The sequence below is a fragment of the Hemicordylus capensis genome, chromosome 4 (assembly GCF_027244095.1).
Source record: "Hemicordylus capensis ecotype Gifberg chromosome 4, rHemCap1.1.pri, whole genome shotgun sequence".
Lineage (NCBI taxonomy): Eukaryota > Metazoa > Chordata > Lepidosauria > Squamata > Cordylidae > Hemicordylus > Hemicordylus capensis.
The window spans coordinates 175,439,504-175,463,283 of NC_069660.1; the positions used below are offsets into that span (position 1 = coordinate 175,439,504).

The 23,780-nt window shown below is 44.2% G+C and overlaps 1 protein-coding gene across 8 annotated transcripts in view; it reads left to right on the forward strand.

The window, feature by feature from the left end:
* Nucleotides 1-23,780, forward strand: part of CFAP61 (cilia and flagella associated protein 61) — a 230,732-nt gene that overhangs the window by 164,662 nt on the left and 42,290 nt on the right. For 6 of the 8 annotated variants that reach the window (XR_008306425.1, XM_053247242.1, XM_053247240.1 and 3 more), the window contains 4 exons: nt 4,489-4,657; nt 5,109-5,283; nt 12,804-13,096; nt 18,287-18,614. Coding sequence is in view for 7 of the 8 variants with exons in the window: in XM_053247242.1 (XP_053103217.1) it covers nt 4,489-4,657; nt 5,109-5,283; nt 12,804-13,096; nt 18,287-18,614 (965 nt within the window). In the remaining variant the exon portion in view is untranslated. The remainder of the gene's footprint in view (nt 1-4,488; nt 4,658-5,108; nt 5,284-12,803; nt 13,097-18,286; nt 18,615-23,780) is intronic. The other 2 variants (XM_053247244.1, XM_053247246.1) reach the window with 2 other exon arrangements.

A 23,780-nucleotide genomic window follows, 5' to 3' on the forward strand; every position in this document is an offset into this window, starting at 1 on the left:
AAATGTATTAGCAATGAAGAGATAATTGGACTGGCAAAAACGAATAAGTTGTTCTCCTGCTTCATTTCTGTTCCCTAGGCCATACAGTCCAACTGTATTTTCTTCCTTACTATTTCCAACTTTGGCATTCCAGTCTCCAACCACCACCAGCACATCTTGCTTGCATGTTCTGTCAGTTTCAGACTGAACTTGAGCATAAAACTCATCAACTTCCTCTTCTTGAAGAGGAAGTTCAAGCATAGACTTGAAGAACTGTCATGTTAAAGGGTTGTCCACGAAATCTACTTGATATTAGTCAGTCACTGACTTCCTTGTACTCAAGTACAGTCATTGCTATATCTCAGCTTTTATGTCTGAGCTTTTAGTTACAGGTAAAAATACTCAGCGGTTACAAGAATACTTCAAAAAGCATCCCAGTTGCAAGGAACAGGGATGTAGGAAAATACAAAAGCACTTTTAAAAGCTTAAAAGCATAAAAGCAAAAGGTCTTTTGCAACGCCCTGGCTAGATGGGCGAAGGCTAGTGTTTCGTTACAGATAAACAATAATGGACCAGTATCAGGAATATGCAAAACACACACACACACAAAAATGAAAGTCTGTTTCAAGTCTGTTTGAAAGATGCAAAGTCTGACTAAACTAACTTTCTCTAGGCTAAATTTCCTGAAGCCAAAGCCCTGGCTTCCTTTGTCTTGAACTCACCAAAACCCTGGTTGAGAATCAAACCCCTGCAGACCTATCTTCCAAGGTCCTCAGCCATCCTTCTGCAGCCAAACTCCATGGCCACACGTCCTGCTCTCACCCCCAGCCTTGTTCTTCTTACAAATGAACCTTCTCTTCATCCTCATGGCTCTCTAGGTCCCACCCACCTGGTGTGCTGATTGGCTGAGCCCTGGAGTTCACCAGCCTGTCATTCAGGACAGGGTTCATTTCTGATTTACTCTTTAGTGGGAGAACTGGCTGGTCACTCCATAACAAGAAAAAAACAAATATTTAACACAGGCAGAAAACCTCTCCTATTTGGGATTCTCTTCTATTTTTATAAAATATATCAATAATGCATTGTTTGTTTGTTTGTTTGTTTGTTTGTTTGTTTGTTTGTCAAATTTGTACACCGCCCCAAACTTTCGTCTCTGGGTGGTTACCTCTGGAAACAGATAAAAGCCTAGTTCAGATGATATGTTTACCCTGATTTCTGTCTAATATGTGGTGGGGTAAGTGAGGGAATCCCATCTCTTCCTTCCCGCCCAACACACTGACACCCACTTTGAGACCATTGGATATCCATGTGCAAGTGTAACATTTGAATAGGGCGTGCATTAATATGTTATATAGTCAATTGCTGGATTATATGCAGGAGCTCTGTAGTGTGATTCAGGCCTATGTGCATTGGATTTTATGCACATAATATGGTGTATTCAAACACTACATCTGTTCATGGATGTCTGATAGGACAGGCATGCCTGACAGATGTGACAGGAAGGTGCAGAAGAAAGGAAGAGATGATTGCCTGAATCTGGCCATAACAAATAATACTGATCTTACAGACATGTTATAGATATCTTTTATACCTGAAATTAACACTAAATCTATTTAGGATTACTGTAATAACTGTTTGGTTTTTTAAAAGAGCTAAGATTCACGCTTTGCAATGGTAAACACTGTCCATTTTTAAAGTGATGACACATGGTGGACCCATGCTAAAGAGCCCTTATTGACACAGTTCCCTGTCACACTTGTCTGGCTTGCATGCAGAAAATTCTAAGTTTTCGCCCTGGAATCTCCAAGATAGGGTTGAGAGAAATTCCTGCCTGCAACCTTGGAGAAGCTGCTGCCAGTCTGTGTAGACAATACTGAGCTAAATGGACCAATGGTCTGACTCGGTATATGGCAGCTTCCTATATTCCAACTACCAGCGACATATTGCAGGTGGATGTTGTATGCATATAGAAGTTTTTTAATCCACCAGAAAACAAACTCTCACATGCAAGCAGTGACCTGTAGAGGGCACTTTCCAAAATGGCCCAACAATGTTATTGTAAAAGTTCCTCAGTAGGCTGTAGAGCCTAACTGGATGATACATTAGCAATACAAGGCATTGAATTAAAGAAAATGGAGGGCATTCTGGTGACAGAATTGTCTGAACACTGGACTGTTCTTGGAAAGCAGAATCTCAAAAAGAAGTCAATGTTTTCATGCAGTTTTCTTCCCTATGTCAAAAAAGGAAGGTATTGCATCACATCCTCTGAAGGCATAGAAGAAGGGAAGCAAGTCACACCTCTACAAAGGTGCAAATGTAGAAAAGCACAATAGATACTGAAGGTGTGACCCAGTGCCATACTCTATCATTAATTCTTCCAGGCTGGGAATATGACAGACTTCACACAGTACAATAATAACATCATAGTCTACTGTTTAAATATATTTTTAAATATTTTTCTTGTGGCCATTCTTCACAGCATGCCATGTAACAGAAGATGAATATCTTTAATTCTTCTTTAATTAAATTACCAAATACTTTAAAGTACCAAATCCAGTCAACAACATCTGGTAGACTATTTATTTATTTATTTGTATACTCTAGGTATATACTTCCTTTGGCATATCAACAGCATTAACAATCCTATGTGGCAAGCCAAATTGGGAAGAAAAAACCTTTTGGTGATTACTGGTGAACTGATTATTCACTTCAGATTTGGAGAGGTTGAAGAGAGGGACTTTTAGCATTTAGGCTGCACAGCCTATTGAGGGGCTTTCATCATGACATGTCTCCTGATGATAGTTGGAACATGGGATGCCATGAATCCCAAAATGAACAGAAGAAATGAAAGTGTGTAATGAAGACACCAAAGAATCTAAACACTTCAAGAATAGCTTTAAAATAAACTGAGTACCCCAGTGTGTGTGTGCAGGGGTGGGGTGGGTGTGGTTGACACATGGCGGTTGACAGTTTGCACTGTCCAATAATAGTAAAATTGAACAGAAGAAATGAAGGCGTATAATGAACCCTCATAGGGATTCATTATGAGGAAAAGTTATAGACACCAAAGAATCTAAACATTTCAATATTCCTAAAAATTTAAACGAGTACCCCACTGCCTTGCAGGTGGGGAAGTGTGGTTGGCACATGGCAGTTGACAGTTGGCACTGTCCAGTGACAGTCAAAATGAACAGAAGAAATGAAGGTGTGCAATGAATCCTCATAGGGATTCATTATGAGGAACAGTTGTTATACAACCAAAGAATCCAAACACTTGAAAAATAATGACTGCACATTTTGCTCCATCACTCCACTTCTACAAGGGCTAGAGCTTAGCTTTAAGAAAGAAAGAAAGAAAGAAAGAAAGAAAGAAAGAAAGAAAGAAAGAAAGCTGGGGATCCGTGTTAGGGTTAGGATATGGCAACTTCAAATCCCCATTGTTTCCTATGGCGGAAATGTTCCAAATTAGTAAAAACTTTTAAAATTCATTAAAAATCAACCAAGTGTCCAACTGCCTTGAAATTTGGGTGGTAGGAGTCACCCTTGGGGACTACCCACCATCCAAATTTGGTGCCCCTAGGACCTTGTTAAGTGATCCGAATTGGTCCAAATCCAAATTGAATCAAAGCAAATACAAATTGAATCTGGGGTGATTTGTAGGCGGTAGATTTGGATACAAAACAAATCAGGGGTGATTTGATTTGGCCACAAATAGAATAAAAAAAATTGATTTGTGCATATCCCTAGTTTACAACAGGTGTCACCAGTTCAAAATTTACGTTATGTACTGCACCGCAAAATACTTAGAAGAATCCATAAAACATTCATGTTCACTTCAGATTTGCAACTAGCTTCTCTCCATGTTGCACAAGAGATGTGCACAAAACTGGCTTTGCTGGTTGGGTCCAACTCATTTTCGGTTCCAATTGAACTGGACCCGGTCCAGTTCAACCACTGAAACAGTTCAAATCAGTCCAGAGCTCTACTGGTAAAGGGGAATCTGGTGAAAATCCCCCTTTATCAGTAAAGGGGCTGGGGGCTTCCCGAAGGATAGAGCGAGCGGGAGGGGAGTCAATTAGTATTTACAAGCCCCACTGGCGGCAGCGGCCAAGGGGAAGGGCCAGTGGTGATGGTAGCTCTCCCTACCTCTGCCGGCTTCCCACAGAGCAGCCCCAGCCACCAGCAGCTGGGTTTGGGCCTTAAGCCAAAACCAGACTGCAGCAAGCACAACTGCTGGATAAAGAGTAAATCAGCTTTCAGGTGTGTCTTGATATCTTGGCTTTAGAATTTATTTTGCAATGTGGCCCAGTACAAAGTGGAATTGTTTTACTTTAGAAGATATTGTTTGTTAATAGGTTTTTTATACCGAATAATATCTTACTGTTGACTTCAGTAAATTCTCTGTAGAGAAGAGGACTAGATTCTTTATGGGACTTTAACCAGCTTCATCAGGTGTCTAATTAATGTTTGCAGTCAGCTGTTAAAATGTCACTTCTACTTTCTTCACAGCCACTGTATGAATGATGATGAATATGCACTGATGTCGCTTTGTTCGTGGGTTAATGTTGTGGTTGGAAAAATGATTGGCATAGACAGATCTGCAAAGCATGTAATAGTTTCCAAGGGGAGAAAAATTCCATATGATCATCTTATTCTTTGCACTGGCCAACAATATCAGGTGAGACTGAAAACTCAATGGATGAAAAACAGGTGTGCATGGCTACAATCTACTGAGGCCCTTCCTTCAAATGTGGCCTGGGTGGCCACAGAAGAGAGGGCCTTTTTGTGGAGGTACCTAGACTTTGGAAGTCCCTGCACAGCTTCATTTGTTAGGGCACCTATTATGATCAATACAATTTATTTACTCAGGCCTTTGGTGACACTTGATTAGCTTCTGTCCTCCTTTATTTTTCAGATGGACTGCTGGATTTATTATAGTTAGGTTGCTACATGTTTTATTGTAAGGCATTGTTTTAATAATGCTGTTAGCCACTATGGAGATCTGTTTTGATAGAAATGAAGGCTATACTTTTAAATAAATAAATAAATGGCACCTGTGAGAAAATGGGTTTCGCTGAAATATTTGTATGGCAAATTTTATTCATCAGTGATATTGTCTATTAATACAGGTCCCAAGTCCTAGTGGTGCAGATATCAAAAAACTATTCACCAACAGAGAGAGCTTAGAAAATTGTAATAAAAAATACACAGGAATAGTGCCTTCCAATCTTTTTGTTCTTTGTGATGATGAAGACTCCTTAGTGGCAATGAAGTGGCTAAAAGAAAAAGTTGTTTTTACATCAGGTAAGGATTTTACTAACCACTGTATTAGTGGGTCTTGGGAGGGGAGTTGATGTATTTTTTGGCACAGTGTGTCTCTATTTCCCGCATATAATTATTGTCTAATTAATCCTCACAAAATGTTTCATCTGCCATGATTTGTTTTGAATTAATTTGCAACTTCTTGTCAATTTTAGAGACATTCATATTTTTTGCTTGGAAGAAAGGATGGAGATATTAATTATCTATAATTATTTTATGACATGAAATGAGAGCCTTGAGAGCAGGGTCTGGCTTTAATCATTAATTAACAAATTATATTATTTCATTGGGGAAATGTATTTTTGAAATTAAAAAAACCTCTGGAAATTCTACTATGGCAGATTTTTTTAAAATGCTATTGGTCTTAGTCCAGAGACACGAGCATACAAAAGGCACCATGTGTAACCTGTACCATGCCCATTATGTTGATGTGGATATGCATTTTCCCCTTCATTAGGGAGGTGCACATAGCTGCTTACAAGGACAAACTGGCTATTTGCACTGCTTCAACATTTGAGCTTGTTTCAACTAATCCACATGGAATTTCATTACCCATACAAGGGGGGATGCCATGTGGGTTTCCACATGTAAAAGGCAGAACAATGAATTTGCTCATGTTTCTTGCACTCTGTGTATATGGAAAGGGATCCCACTGTGCCCCTACCTTTTGTGGATGAACAGCAGAAAAAAAGTCCTGCAGTCTGGAAGGCCTTTCACCTCATTCCTTATACATGGGTACTCTCTGTATCCACTGATGAGGGAAATATAGAAACCTTATATGTTCTAAAGGACACTTTAATCTGTTTTTACTTCATATATTCCAAAACTGAGTTTAAGCGTTGAAAACATATATCAGGGTTGAGGTGGTACTAATGTCATACTGGTTATAATTATTTATATAATAATTACAGCACATAATAATACAATAAATGTGTTCGTCTTTATAGTGCCACCAGAATTCATTGCTTTTGCTGCAAAAAGCTATAGGACCTATGGAATATTTTCTTCATTTTTCTCTGTGTTGTATGTTTGTGTGTGTGCATTTCCCCCCTTTTTTCTTAAAGAGAAAACTACTGTTTATACCTCCTGGTGCTGTGACTTCCGCCCTGAGCAGCAGTGTGGAGTCTTGACTGACAGTATACATCATATGCAACCCTTTCCCTATTTTCCTCATTCATGTGTCACTTTGGATCCAAACTGTTATGTGTTGATCCACTCCAGAATGTTTTTCTGCTCCCATTAAAGTGACTTCCATGGTTGGAATCCATACCTGCCAACATGTCTCTATTTTCTCATTGAGGTGAATGGGAAAATAGGGACATGTTGGCAGGTATGGGAATCTAGACTCACTATTGCCTCTGTGTTAATTTATGTGTGACTTTGAGTACCCAGAATGTTGGGGGCAATATGCTAAATCATTGTAAACCGCTTAGAGAGCTCCGGCTATAAAGCAGTATATAAATGTAAGTGCTATTGCTATTGCTATTGCTATAGTATCTAAGTTTTGAATTCGGCTACAGTAGTATTATGATCTTTCTTTTTATTAATATTTTGAGTGGTGGGGTTTTTTTGTAAATACTAAAAAAACCACACAAAAGAAATAGCTCTGATATAATAGTAACTCATAAGTTATCATTCATTTTCAATAAAACTAAACAGGTGGACATAAGGAGCAATACTCCCAAACAGATCACTTAATCTTCCTGTTTACCCTCATTCAGTTTACGGCCCTATTAAAAACATGTTTGTAAGAATGCCATAGCTTTGGGATTACATATATAAATCATGAAGTACAGCTACTGCAGTTCCTAATGTCCTTTCTTTTTAATGTGATCTTTGCAAGCCTACGAATTCAGATTGTACTAAGGTCATTAAAGTTTCTATTCCTAGTTGTAGGAAATGAATTAAAATTCTAAGCAATAGGACATGAGTATCTAATATTAAATGATAAATCCACTTTAATGGATTTTGTTTATGGTTGCTGTTACTTGGAATAATATTATGTTTTTCACAGATATATCTTCATGTAGTTAAAGCGTATTTAGGGGAATTATAGGCATCTATTAGACTGATATAGTTATTTTTGTAATGACTATCCAGTGAACATACATACAGTGCTTATAGAAAACATGATTTCTTGAGGTCACAGGGAGAACATTATTTCCTTTAATGTTTTTGCTGTTCATTGTCAGATAAAGGTAAATTCTAGTTTGCATTGAAAAACAAAGGACTTATTCAAAAGAAACTGTTATTGTGAATTAAAGAAGTCTCTGGATACAAGAACCAGTATTTACAAAAAGATTATTAACAAATGTATACCTATTAATGGCATAATTCCTTTTGATTTTTGTTTTTATGTGTGCATTCTGGTCCATGGGAATTCAAATGAGAGTGTTCTTTTTTGTTGTTCCTCACTAAGAGCTTGGGTTCCAACCTTCCACTTCTTTTGGAGCATCAGAAGGAGCCATAAATAGAAAAGGTTATTGGATACCATGCATCTAAATCAGATTTCCTTTGGGAAGAGCAATCAGGAAGGGATCCTTCTGCTCACCCCAATATTTTCTTCTTGACTTGCTTGAATAGTCTACTAGTCCCATTTGCTCTGCAGCATGTACACATTTCACTTATAGTACTCTGAACTCAAGACTGCCTGAGTTGATGTTGCATGGAGATGGGCCTGCTTTGCATCAAGCAATTGGACTTGATGGCCTTTCATTCCTTTGGTTCTGTATGCAGAAATGTTATGCTTTACACTATAGTTGCTGGGCCCTTCTTTGACATGTCACTTTTTAATTTGGCAGCTCAATTTAGTAGTACTCTGATCTGGATCATAATTCAAATGCAGGGGCATAAGCACATTTGAACAGGGGGGGCAAATGCCCTTGTATCCCTGGGGGGCCCTGCTAATGGGGTGACAGCTTATGCTTTGTTTACCCCCCTGTGCCCCTCTGAAGAAGGTGGCAAGGGGCAGAGGCTCATCTTACTGTTTGTTTGTTTATCATATTTCCATATCGCCTGATACGTACATCTCTAGTTGAAGGAAATGATTTCCTAGTTGTAGGAAATCTTCACTTTTTGTCCCAGGGCCCACTTCAACATTGCTACATCCTTGTTCAGATGCTGTTCCTTTTGCTCATGGTCGGCATTATTTACCACTACTGTACATGAAATTCCAATCTTGCTCTGACGTTTTACTGTGGCCGTAATGTGAAACTGGAGTTAAACAGGGCAGAGGTTGTAACTCCGTTATGTCCAAATTCATGCAACTGCGGTTTCAAGCTGAATGCAACCTGCAATTTGCCTTACCAAAATCCAGTTTGAATCTTCTGTTTGCGGTAAGGTTCGCTGCCGAGACCAGAGGTTCAGCCACCTAAGTGTTAAGTCTGAACGTAGATGGTGCCATAACCACAGTTCCGTGAGATATTTGAAACCTCAAATCATAGAGATGGCGGTGCAGACCCACTTGGGACTGTGCCAGCTCCATGCCTGTGGTGCTTCTTGTTGGCCACCTCTCCAAGCAGCAGCCTTGCCCTTCCTGTCTCCGATGCAGCTATGCAGTTCCCCAGCAACAGGGACGCAGCCACGTCCCATCCCCAATGTGTCAGCCTGTCAAGCAGCAAAGTAGCACAGAGGCATTCCCTCTCCATGTTCTGCCCCTTGCTCCTCACTCCTTTTATCTAGGGGGGAAAGGGGACAGGATGACAGGATGGGTAGTAAGTGCTTGGCTCCCCAAGAATAAAGCAACAATTATTTATGTTCACAAGCACTCCAGGAGGCAACATAAGCAGGGTAACCTTATTACAGCACTGAGACGGGAACATGGCCGGGGTGGTGGTGTTCCCTGGGTCAGGTTTAAAAGGCAACCCAAATCAGGGATTATGGACAGCCAATTTCTATTTTTTGCACAAAAAGGTTGGGGAAGGAGGGGCTCAGCCCCTTCCCCTTTGGGGATGTTTGCGCTCCCTAAGCTTACTCATGAGAAGGGCCAGGCAGCAGGAACAGCATTGCCAACACTGAGAAGGGGTATTTTTCATATGTGATGGTAATGGTGTTACCAGCTGAGCTTATTCTGCTCGCTCCCAGAAGCCTCCCTGGTTGCAACTGCATCTCCAGGCTTGAAGATTGCACTTTTGCTCTGCTCAGGTGCTGCACCGCAATGTGAGCTCCCAGTCTATGTTATACATGGGGACAAGTTGTTTAGTTGGCAGTGGACTGGTTGCCCCTAGATTTGGCTGCAAGCCCCACAAATTAGAAAGAGGATTAGATCAGATTCCATCATTCTGTGAGGGGTGCCCAGCTAAGCAGACTCCCAGAACTAGCTGCTGCAAGTGTCTGGCATCTAAGATCATTTCAACCTTGGAATGAAATCTAAACTCTCCTCTTCCTCTTGCAAGAGAGATAGCACCTGTTGTTAACGAAGCACTCAGGCCAGGAAGGCAAGGAAGACTCCATTACAAGGCAGCAGACTCCATTACAATAGGGATGAATCGGTGATGTAACTTTGAAGAGGTGCCCATCGAAACTCTTGATAGAATTATTAGGAAGACTTCCCAGCACAGGATATTCTTTAAACGCACCTCCACACTCCAGTTGTCCTCATGATCAGCCTTGAATGCCATAGGCGATTCACACACATTCCCACCCAGACACAATGCATTCCAAAAAAAGGTTGTCTGGACTCCCTTATTCAGCAGAGCAGGGCAAATGAAACGTGTCCTCCAGGCACATTTTGGGATATAAGTATCCCTAACTCCATGACCCAATGTGCTTCCTTGTGTATTTTACACCTGGGATACCCACTGTGAAACATTTCAGTGTTTCCTTGTGCCTCCCACTCTGGACCCCATCAGACTGCAACAAGAAACTCCAGTAGACCACCTTGGTGTTCCCCTCTTCAGGACAGGTGATATAGCCTGGCTTCTTCAGGACTGAACCTATACCTTTCTCTTTTTTCTGAAATCTTGCCCCTCTATCTTAAAGTACCTCTCTAGCCTGCCTGGGAATTTACACATAATTTGGAACTTTAAGCTTAATGTGCCTTACCATATTCTGTTTCTTAGCATATTTGTAGTGACAAACTAGGGCCACATAGTAATTTAGACAACAAAACAACTCCTTCTCCCACATACAGCTTTCTCATGAGAATGTCAGGCCATGCAGAGGTGCTCTTACCCCTAGACTTCTGGTTGGAAGTACAGGACCTCTTTAGTCTGTCCCAGGTGATGTGGTCACCATGCTGCTGCATGTTGAAATGATTCTGCTAATGCATATTTGCACTTGCTGTATAGTCTTACATTCTTGTGAGTTCAGTTGCTGTTTGTGCCCACAAGAACCCACGTGTTAAAAAATACTGCATGTGTCACGGTGTGTGTGTGTGTAGGGGAATGATGCTTAACTTGCAGGGGGAGGGGCTCCAAAGGCCTTTAGAACCAAGCTCCAAAATTACCTAGGTGCACCTCTGAGGCCATGGAGGCTCTATATTGAGTCAGGTTGCTCTGTGCAGGAAACCTGCTTGGAAGGATACCATGGCAAGGTATCCCTGCTCTCCCTGTCTTGGCGACTGCTGCCAGGTAGCTGTCACAGCATTCCCCCTGCCAGCCCGTATGTCCATGTGGACATATACACCCCTGCTTGTGCCCCAAAATGACGACCCCGCTTTCCTAGAATTGCTGGAAATCGGAGCTCCCCTCTCCTGCGATTCCCCACAGTGGCAGATCTGCATATGGTGCAACAATAGTCCACACCTGGGAATTTTGAAAGGGAATAAAGTTCTGTCCCCGCACCCAGTGTTTCCCCTGTCTGCACACACAGCTAGGCTCTGAGACTTGGAGTGTCACAATATCCTTTGAATCCATGCAAAGCTTCCCATGGGAGGAAGGGTTTGCAGTGCAAAAGTTCTATCTTTTACCAGAGAGAGTGGGGGCCCCACACAGGTGGGGGGGGGGCTTAGTTGGTTTTGCTCAACTCATGAGCGTGCAATCTGATGGAAGACCTAGGGTGCTTGTCCCAATGGTCCTCCCCTCTAGATTGGCCTTCTTGTGGGAGTGCTAGTCCACTGGCAGTAAGCTGCCAACAGAGTAGGAGTGTGGTTTATTCTGCATGGATTGCTTTGCTGGGGTAAGCCCTTGCAAGAGTATCCTAGGTTGCGGGAGGACAGACCTCCCAGGATCCTCATATACATATCCCCTCCTAGGAAGTCATCATGTTCCCTTCCCTGAGTAACAGGGAAATGGTGTGTGTGTGTCCCCCCGCCGAGACTCCCCCCCCCTCTCGCTTGTGTGAGACAGTTTTGTTGCAGGGCTGTTAGGAGGTGGGTGAATCAATCGCTGTCAGAAGAAGCACTGGCATGGCATGGCATTTAAATTCCCTTCCTATGCCAAGTGAGTGTGGACCGTTTATAAAAGGCATGATTGTGCTCAGCATGCCCGCTTCAAAATCGTGGCCAATCGCACCTGCTTTGGTGATGTGCTGATGCTTTGCCCACAGTCTCTAGCTATGGAGCTTGCTGGGATATGGCCTCAGCGGCCAGGAGCAGGGAGGGGCCACCCTGGCCTGAATCCAGAGGCTGCCGAACTGCAGTTGGACGAATGTCTGTGATGCAATTTATGGTTTAAAATTGAAACTGCGGGTTCATCAACTTATGGTTTCACATTACATGCAAATTTGACCTACATGTTAAGTTCAGGTTATAAAATAAGTCACATTTCGTTCTTGAAAGTGACTTTTCTTTTCTTTTCTTTTTTTAAATTGCTTTCAGCTTGGACTGGACAAAGGCAAACCATTTTGGAAGGAAAATATTGTTACAATAGATATATCAATTCAAAGCTCTTTCGCCTTTTTTCCCCTTCAGAAACAGATGGGTGTTGTGATCTGGCCCTCAGGTAGTGAGTTACCCAATAATAATTTCAAACCAAATTCATTTGCTTAGAAGGTCCCAGAATCTTCTGAACCTAAAGTCCAAGAGGAAATTTCTCAAAGATTTCTTTGAGGAAAAGGAGGAAATGTGCGGGGAGAGAGCAATTATGTAAGAGACACACATGTTTCCCTGCTTGTAGAAAGAGAAGAGAAAATCTCTGTGAGTGAGTTCTGATGGCTGTGCTCTCTCCCCACCACCCCACCTCCATTTTCCTCCATCTCTTCTGCAGGTTCTTTTATTTTGATTTGAAAGTGCTCTAGCCAAACAAAAGATGGAGGGCTGGTGGTGGTGGGGAACACGATAAAAGAGCTTTTTCTAGAGGTTCTCATTCCAAAGGGTTTCAAAATCTGGGGGCATAATTGATGTCCTACTTCTCTGTTAAGTGTCCGCTACTTTGTGGGCTGTATTCTGTAGATTCTTCACTAAATTATCTTAGCTACTGTTGCTAGGTAACATTGTTTGCTTCCTATCATCAGAGCAACAAGAGGGTCGCAGATCAGTTCAGTATTATTATCATGCGAGTTCCACTAATAAGGTTTTTATTATATGTCTTAAATTATTTTTGTCCCTTTTTTCCTCTCTGCAGGGAATGTTATTGTCTATGGGAATACAATTGACATTTACACCACCATAGAGGCCCTCTTATCATTAGGAATTACTGGCTGCCGAATACACCTTGTGCATCCTCCGTTGCGCTCCAATATTACTTCTCTTAATAACAATGCAATAGAAGAAGCTGTCCAGAAAGCGTTGTCCAGGGCTGGTGTGACTGAATATCATGATAGTCTGCTGGCTCAGTGGAATGATGGCGACCACCCGGACCCAATCACACATGCATCTTTCACTACTAAGACAAAGCCATTTAGATTGCAGTGTTCAGTAAGTATATGCCTTTGCTGTGTTACAATTTCTCATCATCCAGACAAAGGTCAGCAAAAAATTATAGGACTGGAAAGGGCACAGAGCACAATCTAGTGAGCAATTCTCCTGCACAAGGCCCACTGAAATAAATGGAAGTTGTGCAAGAGCACTCCCTGCTGGATTGTGCCTATGACAGTCAGTTGCATCTTCTCCAATGCTTGGTTGTGTTCAATTTTTAAAATACAGATTTTTTGATTTTTTTAAAAAATAGCATTTTTAATCAAAAGTATTGCTGTGCTGAATTGTCATGGGGTTCTGGTTTTTAATGAGACAGTTGCTGTTTGGGGGCCACTCTCACAGTTGCATGACATGATGCCCATTAGAAATAATAGGCATCATGTCGTGCAGCTGCGTACATGGAGGACTCCTGTCCTGTGGCACAGCCTCATCAGAGGTGCCTGCAGGGGTGCGGGCAGTGCTCAAGCCATCCCCATTCCCTTGTGCAATATGTCAAGTATTTTATATAATATAGTTTCATCCATGTATGTGGCACAAGAGAACTGGACCCTGCTTTTAGGGGCTTATCATCTAATTAGTGACACAGACAACAGAGGGAGGGAAGGGGGGAAGAGGCAGAGGTTAATACGGGAAAGTATGCCATTGCTTCATTTACACATTGAGGGGGATGAAGCAGGATAAAAAGTAATGGGCAGGACTATAATGGGGAATAAGAAATGTGAAGGTGCAAAGCTGTGGAGGGCTCTGAAGCTAAGGACAAGGGCATTGTGCTGGATCCAGGATAAGACCAGAGAGGAGACATTTGCAGTAGTCAAGGCAAGAGATGACCAAGACCTGAACTGGATTTTTCACTGAAAAGGCAGAGAGGAGTGGCTGTATTCTTGCAATATTGTAAAGGGGAAAGTGGTGTGATTTAGTGATAATAGACTAAATGCTTGTTTGTTTGTTTGTTTGTTTGTTTGTTTGTTTGTTTATCACATTTGTATACCACCAAAAACATTAAAGTCTCATGGTGGTTTACATAAATAATTAAAACAATTAAACCTAATAAATTAACAGTTGAAATCTTCAGAAATATTCAATCAATTCAAAGAGTTTAAGGTCTAACCAAAGCCTGGTTTAAGACCTAACCAAAGCCAGAGAGGAAAGCTGGCCTTGTGGCAGCAAGCATGACTTGTCCCCCTAGCTAAGCAGGGTCTGCTGTGGTTGCATTTGAATGGGAGACCACATGTGAGCATTGTCAGATATTCCCCTCAGAGGATGGAGCCACTCTGGGAAGAGCAGAAGGTTTCAAGTTCCCTCCCTGGCATCTCTAAGATAGGGCTGAGATAGAGTCCTGCCTGCAACCTTGGAGAAGCGGCTGCCAGTCTGTGTAGACAATACTAAGCTAGATGGACCAATGGTCTGACTCAGTATATGGAAGCTTCCTATGTTCCTGGTTAAACAGGAACATCTTCAATGTTTTTTAAAAAGTTGTCAGAGATGTCAAAGCTCTTAATTCAGCAGGGAGTGCATTCCAAAGCACAGAGACTGCTATAGAGAAAGTTTGATCCTGAATCACTGCCAAACAAGCTGGCAGCAACTACAGGCAGACCTCCCCAGCAGTGGGGATCATGCAGAAGGAGGTTTTTTTCTTAGATACCCTGGGCCTGTTTAGGGCTTCATAGGTAATAACCAGCACTTTGTATTTCACCTGGAAACATATCAGCAGGCAGTGCAGTGTTTTTAAAATAGGAGTAATGTGGTTACTCCAGGTTACCCTGGAGACCTGGATACTGCTCTGTATCCAACAAGTGCAACGTTAAGGTGTTTTGTCGCCTCCATCCTCATTCAAACCATGAGAGAGGTGACCCAACTTCCCAGTGCTTTGCAAGTTGGATATTAAATGAGAGGTGTGCATGCAGCCCAATACCAAATCAGGGCATTGGAACAGAGAGCCCAAAACAGCAAGCACCAGCCTCCACAAACAACCAGCAGGGGCCAGCAATGAAGGTGAACACAGAGGTGGCGGGGAACAGAAATGAAGCATTTGGGAGAGAAACAAGGTGGTCTGTGTTTAATGTTTTGTTCGACAGCCCAAACCCTTTAAAGTTCCCACTCCTTCCCTTTCAGTTTGCAAAGAATTGTAGAACCTGTGGGTTATTGGTGTTAAAATACAATAAACCACCAGGGTCAGTTCGGACACAACACAATAATGAATTAAAGAACAATTAAAACAAACAAGCCAGCTACAAACCTTGGTTATAAAGGTTGCTTTATTGGGCCAAACTGAATCTTGGTTCAATTTGAGAGGTGCATTTGGACAAAAAACCAAACCAGAAATGCTAACATGCAGCCAGGTTCCATGTTGCATCAAATGTGCCCAATGAGTTTATAATGAATGTAGTTGCCCAACTCTTTAGTTCTCCTTCAAAGGCATTCAGTTGAATGAGTGCATGAACAAAGATGGAAGAACCCAGGGCTAGCAAACTGCCAAAACTTGAGGACAGGGATAAATTAAAGGTGGAAATTGCAGAGTAACGAGGAAAGAGGAGAGGACATCACATTAGAAAAGACCTTGGATCAATTTTCTGGAGGTCACAAAAGGAACATGAAGTAGCACTTGAGGAAAGTGGGCTGTGTGCAGTTTTGAAGGAAATAAGGTGATAATCTGATGGAGATTTTCCGAGCAATGAGGTCAGAGGCAGTGCACTTCCTCATGAAGAAAAGATCAAGAAAATGGCCAAGGCAGCATATTGTGGAGTCCCTTCAAAGCCAGATATTTAAGGAGGAGGCTAGTGAGAAAAGACAGAAAACATCTGGATCTGAGGGATCCACATTAATGTTGAAATCACCAAGGAGAAAGACAGAAGGGTTGTTAGAGGGGAAGAAGGTGAACCAAGTATTCATATGTGAAATGAAGTTTGAGAGGTGGCCAGGAGGACAATAAACAGTAACAGAGAGCGGGTATAGAGAGGAGTAGTATCTTAAAGAATTAATTTCAAAGATAGAGAAGCAGTGTGATGAGCGGTGGACAATGGCTGGAGCTAGCAGGAACTGGAAAGGCCACCACTATCATGACATTTAGAGTGACTTGTATATGAGAAAGACAGACCTCCAAAGGAAAGGGCAGCAATGATAGGAGTGTGCAGGGACAGTTCGTAGTAGAACCGGTTCGTCTTGAACTAGTCCGGTTTGTAAGTTTGATTGTGGTCCATGACTGAACCGAGCCAGACCCAGTTTGAGCAAACCAGTTCCGCAACGGTAGGAGTTGGCCAGGCAGGGGCAGTGAAAGAGGTAAAAAAAACCTCCTCACCCAGCCACTGCAGCTGCCGGCACCACCACTCACCCTCTTGGCTCCCCCACAAGCACGCTCCCCCCTCCTTTGCCGAGCCATTACTGAGTTGGTGATTTGGTAAAGGAGGAGGGAGCACACTTGGGGCTGTGCCAGGAGGGTGAGAAGTGGCAAGTGGCGGTGCCAGCCTCTGTGCCAGCCGGGTAAGGAGCTTATTACATCTCTCGCTGCCCATTCCCGGCCACCCCTTACCTTTAGCAGAGTCCCCCACCCCTGTACCTGTAAAGGGGAATCCTCACCAGATTCCCCTTTACAAGTATATTGGCCACCCGAACTGCCAAACTGGTTTGAGCAAATGGACTGGACCTCCTGGTCGGTTTGACCAAACCAGTTCGGAGCAATGTGGTTTGGTTCACATTGATTCAAATTCGAACTGAACCACATTTTGTGTGTGTGTGTGCACTACCCTAAGCAATAGTATCAGTGTTGGAGGGGTGGAGCCAGGTTTCAGTGAGGATAAGAAGGTAGCGAGACCAAGAGAGGAAAAGATGAAGAGGCAACTGCTGTCTGGATGGTGCAGCAATAATTTCAAAGAAAATAAGAGAAGGAAAGCAGGGAGGGGAGTAGACAGTGAATAGAAATTAGATTTGGAGAGGGAGAGTGTGTGGGTGCCATGTTGCTGGAAGCAAGCAGCAAAAGCAGAGAAGAGGCACTAAGGATTATTAGAATTTGAGTGGATGCAACAGATAAAGTGTATAAATGGCAGATGGGGAGAAGAGGATGAATTTTATGATTGATCCTCACCTCCCTCCTCACCTCTCATCTCCTCCAGAGATGTTCAGCTGCATGCTGTGCAGTTTTTGTGTGTGTTAAAAATGGCTTTTCTTCTTCATTCCTTATCCCAGCTCTAGTAACTAAATAAATGTGTGTGTGATCGAATCAGGGCCAGCAAAAGGGTTAGCACCCTTGGTAGTTGTCAAGGACCCTTGGGTTCTCAAACGACTTACTGCTGATTCCTGAAGCATTCTAAGGTGTGATGACAGCAGCAAAATTACTCAGTGAAGAAAGTAATCTATTGCCATCTCCTCTTGGCTGTCCCATCTGCTAGTGGGAGCTTCCTCCCAAAGTCCCCTGTGATGATGTGAATCCAGCTAAAGTGAAACATTTATAGCTGCAAATGGGAACTTCCTCCCAGTAAAAATTGTGCCATCTAGTCAGTGTCGACTCCTGATGACCACAGAGCCATGTGGTTTTCTTTGATAGGAGGAGTTTACCATTGCCATCTCCCGCACAGTATGAGATTATGCCTTTCAGCATCTTCCTATATCACTGCTGTCCAATATAGGTGTTTCCCATAGTCTGGAAAACGTAACGGTGGGGATTTGAACCAACAACCTCTTGCTCCTTAGGCAAATTACTTCCCCACAGTCCCCTGCAATTTATCTGTGAATTTAGCTGTAAAGTGAAACATTTATTAATTGCATTTGTTGCATTTGGGAGAGTTCTAAGAAAGTGCTTAATTTTCCCACATTGGAATCAATGAGACTTATAGCTCATTAAAATCAACATTGTACAAAGTTTCTTTAAGATCTGCAGTTATTTTGTTGTTTCTAAATATTTACAAATTAGCTAGCTTGAACAATTGGTAGGAATACTTTCTGCTTTCAGTAACGTAGGAAAATGTGCAAATGTAATTCTGGAGAATGAAAGTTTTAATTGTCAATTATTTGACCATATCTATGACTAACTTTTAAAAATACAGTGCTTAAGTTAAATAAATCTTGCTTCAAAGTGTTAATTTCCATTAAATTAAAGTATTGGCTTGCCTAATAAAACAGATTCCACAACTGTACCAAATAGACTTGTACTATATGATGTTGTATTCTGGAATAACTAATGACTTACCTTATTTATAGGCATTTTTTAACTTTACCCACAAAAGAGTGGATTATGAGACCTTCAAGGCAGTGAATGATGCATGTCTTGTATATGATGGAAGGCTTGTGATTGATACCAACTTCCATACTAATGATGTGGCCATCAGAGCTGCAGGTCCGTTAACTAAGTTCTCCAACATATACTATGCCAATGAATGGACACACAGCAATTTCAACTCAAAGGAGATTGGTTTCCAGCTTGCTGCAACCATGCTAAATCTTTTTGATCCAACTCTGGAGCCAGTTTTTGAACCACCAGAAGATATGGATAGACTCATTCCTATATACAAGGGATGCAAAAGTCAAGGTGGGCCAGAAATAAGATGCAGGTTTTGGGTAGCATATAAATATGTTAAATTAATAAATAAAATAAAATTGTTACTTTTTCATCTTCTAGCATTTCTTGGATCTCTTTATTATATCTTGCTGAAGCATGATGAAATGTCATGAAGTGAAGAAATTCTAATCATGTTTATGAGTATAAAATATAGTTTGGCGAAGGTACTATTCCTACATTTCAATGTCAGGAGGAACCGATTTTCTCCTATGTTACATTTTCTCTCATAGACAGCTGACATACAGTAAATGCCTAATGCTACATGCTTTGTCACCATTACCACATGTATAGGAAATGCAATACTACATGTATGTGAAATGATATGGTTCTCTTCCTGATACATATTTTATGGTGAAATTTACACTGGAAATTCATGGTCATATTTGTCCAATCTGAGGACCTGTTGCCCCCAGGATTTTTGCTAAGGAGAGACTGGAACCTGTGTGGGTTTTTGTTTTTACAGTGTATTCTGTGTTCATTGTAAGCCATATGGAAAGGCAGGATAGAATTTATTAAAATAAATTACATGGTGCCACCTCTCTGGATGACATGATAGTTGGGCCATAAACCTTGTATCCACTAAATACTAGAACCTGCATCCAACAACAATGTGATCTCCCCATATGGACTACTGTCCACATAGAGAATTGTTGGGCACAGTTGAAGGAAGGGAGCACAGTTGAAGGAAGGGAGCACAGGATCTTGAGGCCTAATCCCAATCTCCCCTTAAGGAAAATGCCATGCATGAAGCAGCTCTGAAGATCTTTCTTTCTCGGTTGGTGCTGTCAAGGCATCTCATGAAGATGGGTTATCCCTGTCACGTGCTCCTAGGCAGGACTATGTAAATTAGTTTAGAAAGGCAGTCCTATATAGCTCTGACGGGGATAACCCCGCCCCAGTTCTTCTAGTCCTGTTGCTCCTGGCAGGCTGTGTTCCTCGGCTCGTCCAGTTCAGGCCTGTATTGCTTCTGCTCCTTACTTTTCCCCCGTGGTTCCTATTGTTTCGTGTACTTTCTCTCTCCAGATATATATTTAAAAAAAAAAAAAAAGCCCCGTCAGTACTTTTCAGCGCCTTTCACTCCAACCTTGGTTTGTTGGCCCCCCCCGGTTAGCCCCTTCCCCTCCTCCCCCCTCTCCTTTGTCAATTAGATTTTTATGGGAGATCCCTCCAGGGGCTCAGAAAGTAGGAGGAGGTTATTGCATGTGCTAGTGCCCGCTGGGCATCCGTCTGAGCGTTTCCCGGGGCACACTAGAAAACTTGGCGATCCAGCACCCCAACCCAGCCCAATCGCCACAGTTCAGTGCACAATTGTCCTCCCTGCCCCGGCCCCGGCTGACTCTGTTCTGTCCGGGCAGGCAGTGGGAGCATTCCTGCGTTCGATCGCCCCTTCGGGAAGAACGGAGGCCGGAGAGAGCTTAAATCGCCCGAGGCGCTTTACACGTAGTGCGGCCCTCGCAGGCGACTTTAATCTAGTTGAGCCTACGTTCGGCGCATTAAACGAGGCCATCAGGGCGAGAAGGGTTAGACCGATCCCCAACCCCCCCCCCCCCACACAAGCAGAGATCCAGGCCTTGTGCTCTCTACCTAAAATGGCCGCCTCCACTAGCGACGCTCTACAGCCACTAGATGGCGCTGCACCAGAAATGGCGGGAACGGCTTCGGCTGCTCCTTCTACATCCTCAGCTAGTATTACAGCGAGAGTGCCCCGATCGGAGGGGCGGGAGGGTTCCCCCCTATCGGAATCGGTAGCTAATCTGCCTATGCCTTCCCAAATGCCCACGGAATGGCAAAATTGGTTTAAATCGACAATGAAAGAGTCCCTGGGTCTGCTGAGGGAGTATAACAAGCGTAAACGCTCTAAGAGGCCCACAAAATCATCTTCCTCTTCTGATGAGGAATCCTCCTCCTCTTCCTCCTCCCCCTCCCCTAGGAGGTCCAAGCGCAGAAGGAAACATACAAAGAGGCATAAAAAGCATAAAAAGACTGCTAGGGTCATTACCTCAGTACACTCATCTGAGGGATCTGGGCAAGAATCTGGGGACCCCACGGCAAATGACATCCGCCCAGTAGGAAATAAAGCTCCACATATTCCACCCCCCCTTCTGGAGGAGGAGGCGGAAGACACCACAGCTGATATCAGGGGAGCTGATATGGCCTGCGAGGGTGACCAGGGACTAGAGAGAGATGAGGGAGACTGGTCAGGGGCAGAGGAGATCGAGCAAGCACAATCTTCCCAACGCCTTTTCTCCCCGGAAGATTTTAACCCCCTCATGACCAAAGTGTTAACTACCATTGGTCTACAGGCTAAGCCCACGCCTGAACCAGGCCAAAATTCCAAGGGCGATCTGGTCTTTCCCAAGCCACAGCCTTGAGAGCTTCCCTTACCCATGCCCACCTATTTTTCAGAAGTTATCAAGTCAGAATGGGCGGCGCCGAGTGTCCCGAAAAAAGCTTCCAACTCTTCCACTAGATTCTACACGTTCCAACAAGAACCTACCACACTCCTCCAAACGCCGACCACCGATGCTCCTATTTCACAACTAAGCAGCGGATCCCTGGTACCGAGAGATGGGGAAGGGTTCCTCAAAGAACCATCCGATAAGAAGGCGGAGTTCTCATTCCGACGGGTCCACGACAACGCCTCACTGGCTACACGATCAGCTGCAGTGGCCTCCATGACGGCCAGGGCCAGTCTTCTGTGGATCAACGACCTCATCGACGAGACTCCACCGGAATCTACTCACCTAAGACAGCAGCTGTTGAAACTACAGCGAGCACAGGCACTCATCGCCGATACTTCCCTCGACACTATACGTTACTCGGCAAGATCCTCGGCGGCTTCAGTGGTCGGTAGAAGGCATCTCTGGCTGAAGGCGTGGCAAGCAGACTCCGTATCCAAGAACAACCTATGTGCTCTGCCTTACGAGGGGTCTAAGCTCTTCGGCGATTCAGCCCTAGAGAACATACTAATCGAATCGAAAGATAAAAAGAAAACCATGCCGTCGGCCCCCAGGAAGCCCGATAAACCAGCTTTCAGAAGAAGCTACCAACAGCCTTTTCGTGCCTTTCGCCCCCGCCTTTAGGGGCAGAGACAGAGACTTCCGCGGCTCCAGATCCTCCTGGCCCCGCCAGCGATTCACCAGCAGGAACCCCAACTTCCGCAACCCCGGCAGCCAGGGGAAACCTCAGGCAAAGAATCAGTTCTGACACAGACTTCCTCAGCCTGGGGGGTCGCCTATCCTACTTCCTTCCAACATGGCTACGCGATATATCGGATGCATGGGCTCTGGAGGTCATTCGTTTCGGTTACAGGATCGAGCTGGGCTCCTCCCCTTGTCCACGATTTTTCCCTACTCCCCGCTCTCACTCCGCTTCAAAGCACGCGGAAATGTCCATGGCTATCCTACACCTGCGAGACATCGGAGCCATAGAGCTTGTTCCCAGGGGGCAGGAGGGGAGGGGAGTCTACTCCATCCTGTTTACGGTACCCAAAAAGGACGGGTCCCGCAGAGCAGTTCTAGACCTAAAATATTTGAACTCCTTCGTCAGAACACGCAAGTTTCGCATGGAGTCCCTCCGCTCCATTTTAGAATCTCTGCAGCAAGGAGACTTTCTGTCATCAATAGATTTACGGGAGGCCTATCTACACATTCCCATACATCCCGACAGCAGGCCGCTACTCCGCTTCAAATACGCAGGGCTGGACTATCAATTCAAGGCCCTCCCCTTCGGCCTCGCCTCTGCACCCAGGACGTTCACCAAGATCCTCGCCCCGGTCCTCGCTCTACTTCGTATTCAGGGGGTACACATAGTGGGGTACCTCGACGATCTACTCCTAAAATCGGAGTCCTGGGATTCAGCAGTAAGGGTTCTGGAAAGGACCATGACAACACTGAATCAACACGGTTTTCTAATCAACATAGAAAAGAGTCACCTCTCCCCGACGCAGAGAATTCGCCACCTCGGGGTAATAATCGACACTCTATCGTGCAAGGTCTTCCTCCCGGAAGACAGAGCCCAGGTGCTTACATCAGAAACAAGGGACGTCCTGGCGAGGCTGAAGTCGCCTCTACTGTCCTTGGCTCGACTCCTGGGACTAATGGTGTCAACGCTGGAAGCGGTCCCGTGGGCAAGGCTACACCTTCGGGTCCTCCAATGGTACCTCCTGAAATTCCAAGTGTGCATAACCACGAGGCGCAACATCCTAGTCATTCCACCTCCGCAGGTGAAAATGTCCCTGACCTGGTGGACCAGGTCTCGGAATCTCCAAACAGGCAAGTGCTTCCTCGAACTTCCGAAACTCATTATCACAACAGACGCAAGCAACAGAGGCTGGGGGGCACACTGCCTACAACACTCAGTCCAAGGACGATGGGAGAGCCTAGAAAGATCCCATTCTATAAACTGGCTCGAGCTGAGAGCTATCCGTCTGGCCCTCTTACATTTCCAACCCCTGGTCGAGGGGAAAGATGTCTTAGTGAAAACGGACAACACCACAGCCAAGGCACACGTAAACAGACAGGGAGGAACTCGATCGCGTTCTCTGTTCCAGGAATCAGTCCTCCTCCTATCTTGGGCCGAGAAGCACCTCAATTCCATCACAGCTCACCATGTCAAGGGAGATCTGAACTCAGTAGCGGATTGGTTGAGCAGGGAGGACCTCCTCCCGGGGGAGTGGTCCCTCAACACGGAAGTGTTCGATCAGTTGGCATACAAGTGGGGGCGGCCACAAGCAGACTTGTCCGCCACTCCCCTCAACGCAAAGACAGAGATATTCATCACCAGGTTCCACTGTCGTGCAGCATGGGGAACGGATGCCCTGTCTTGCAGATGGCCTCAGGGGCTCCTGTATGCCTTCCCCCCGATACCACTTCTGACCAGAGTACTCCGCAGGATACGGAATCTGAGAGCAGAGGTCGTCATGGTGGCCCCGTTCTGGCCCAGACGTCACTGGTTCACGGACCTCGTAGGCATGGCAATAGACCAGCCTTGGCACCTCGCCACGAGCCCAGACCTTCTTCTCCAGGGGCCAGTTCACCATCCCAATCTGGGCTGGTTTCAACTAGCCGCCTGGAGACTGAGCGGATCCGATTGCGAGCGCAGGGACTTCCCCCCAAAGTGACTGAAACCATCCTG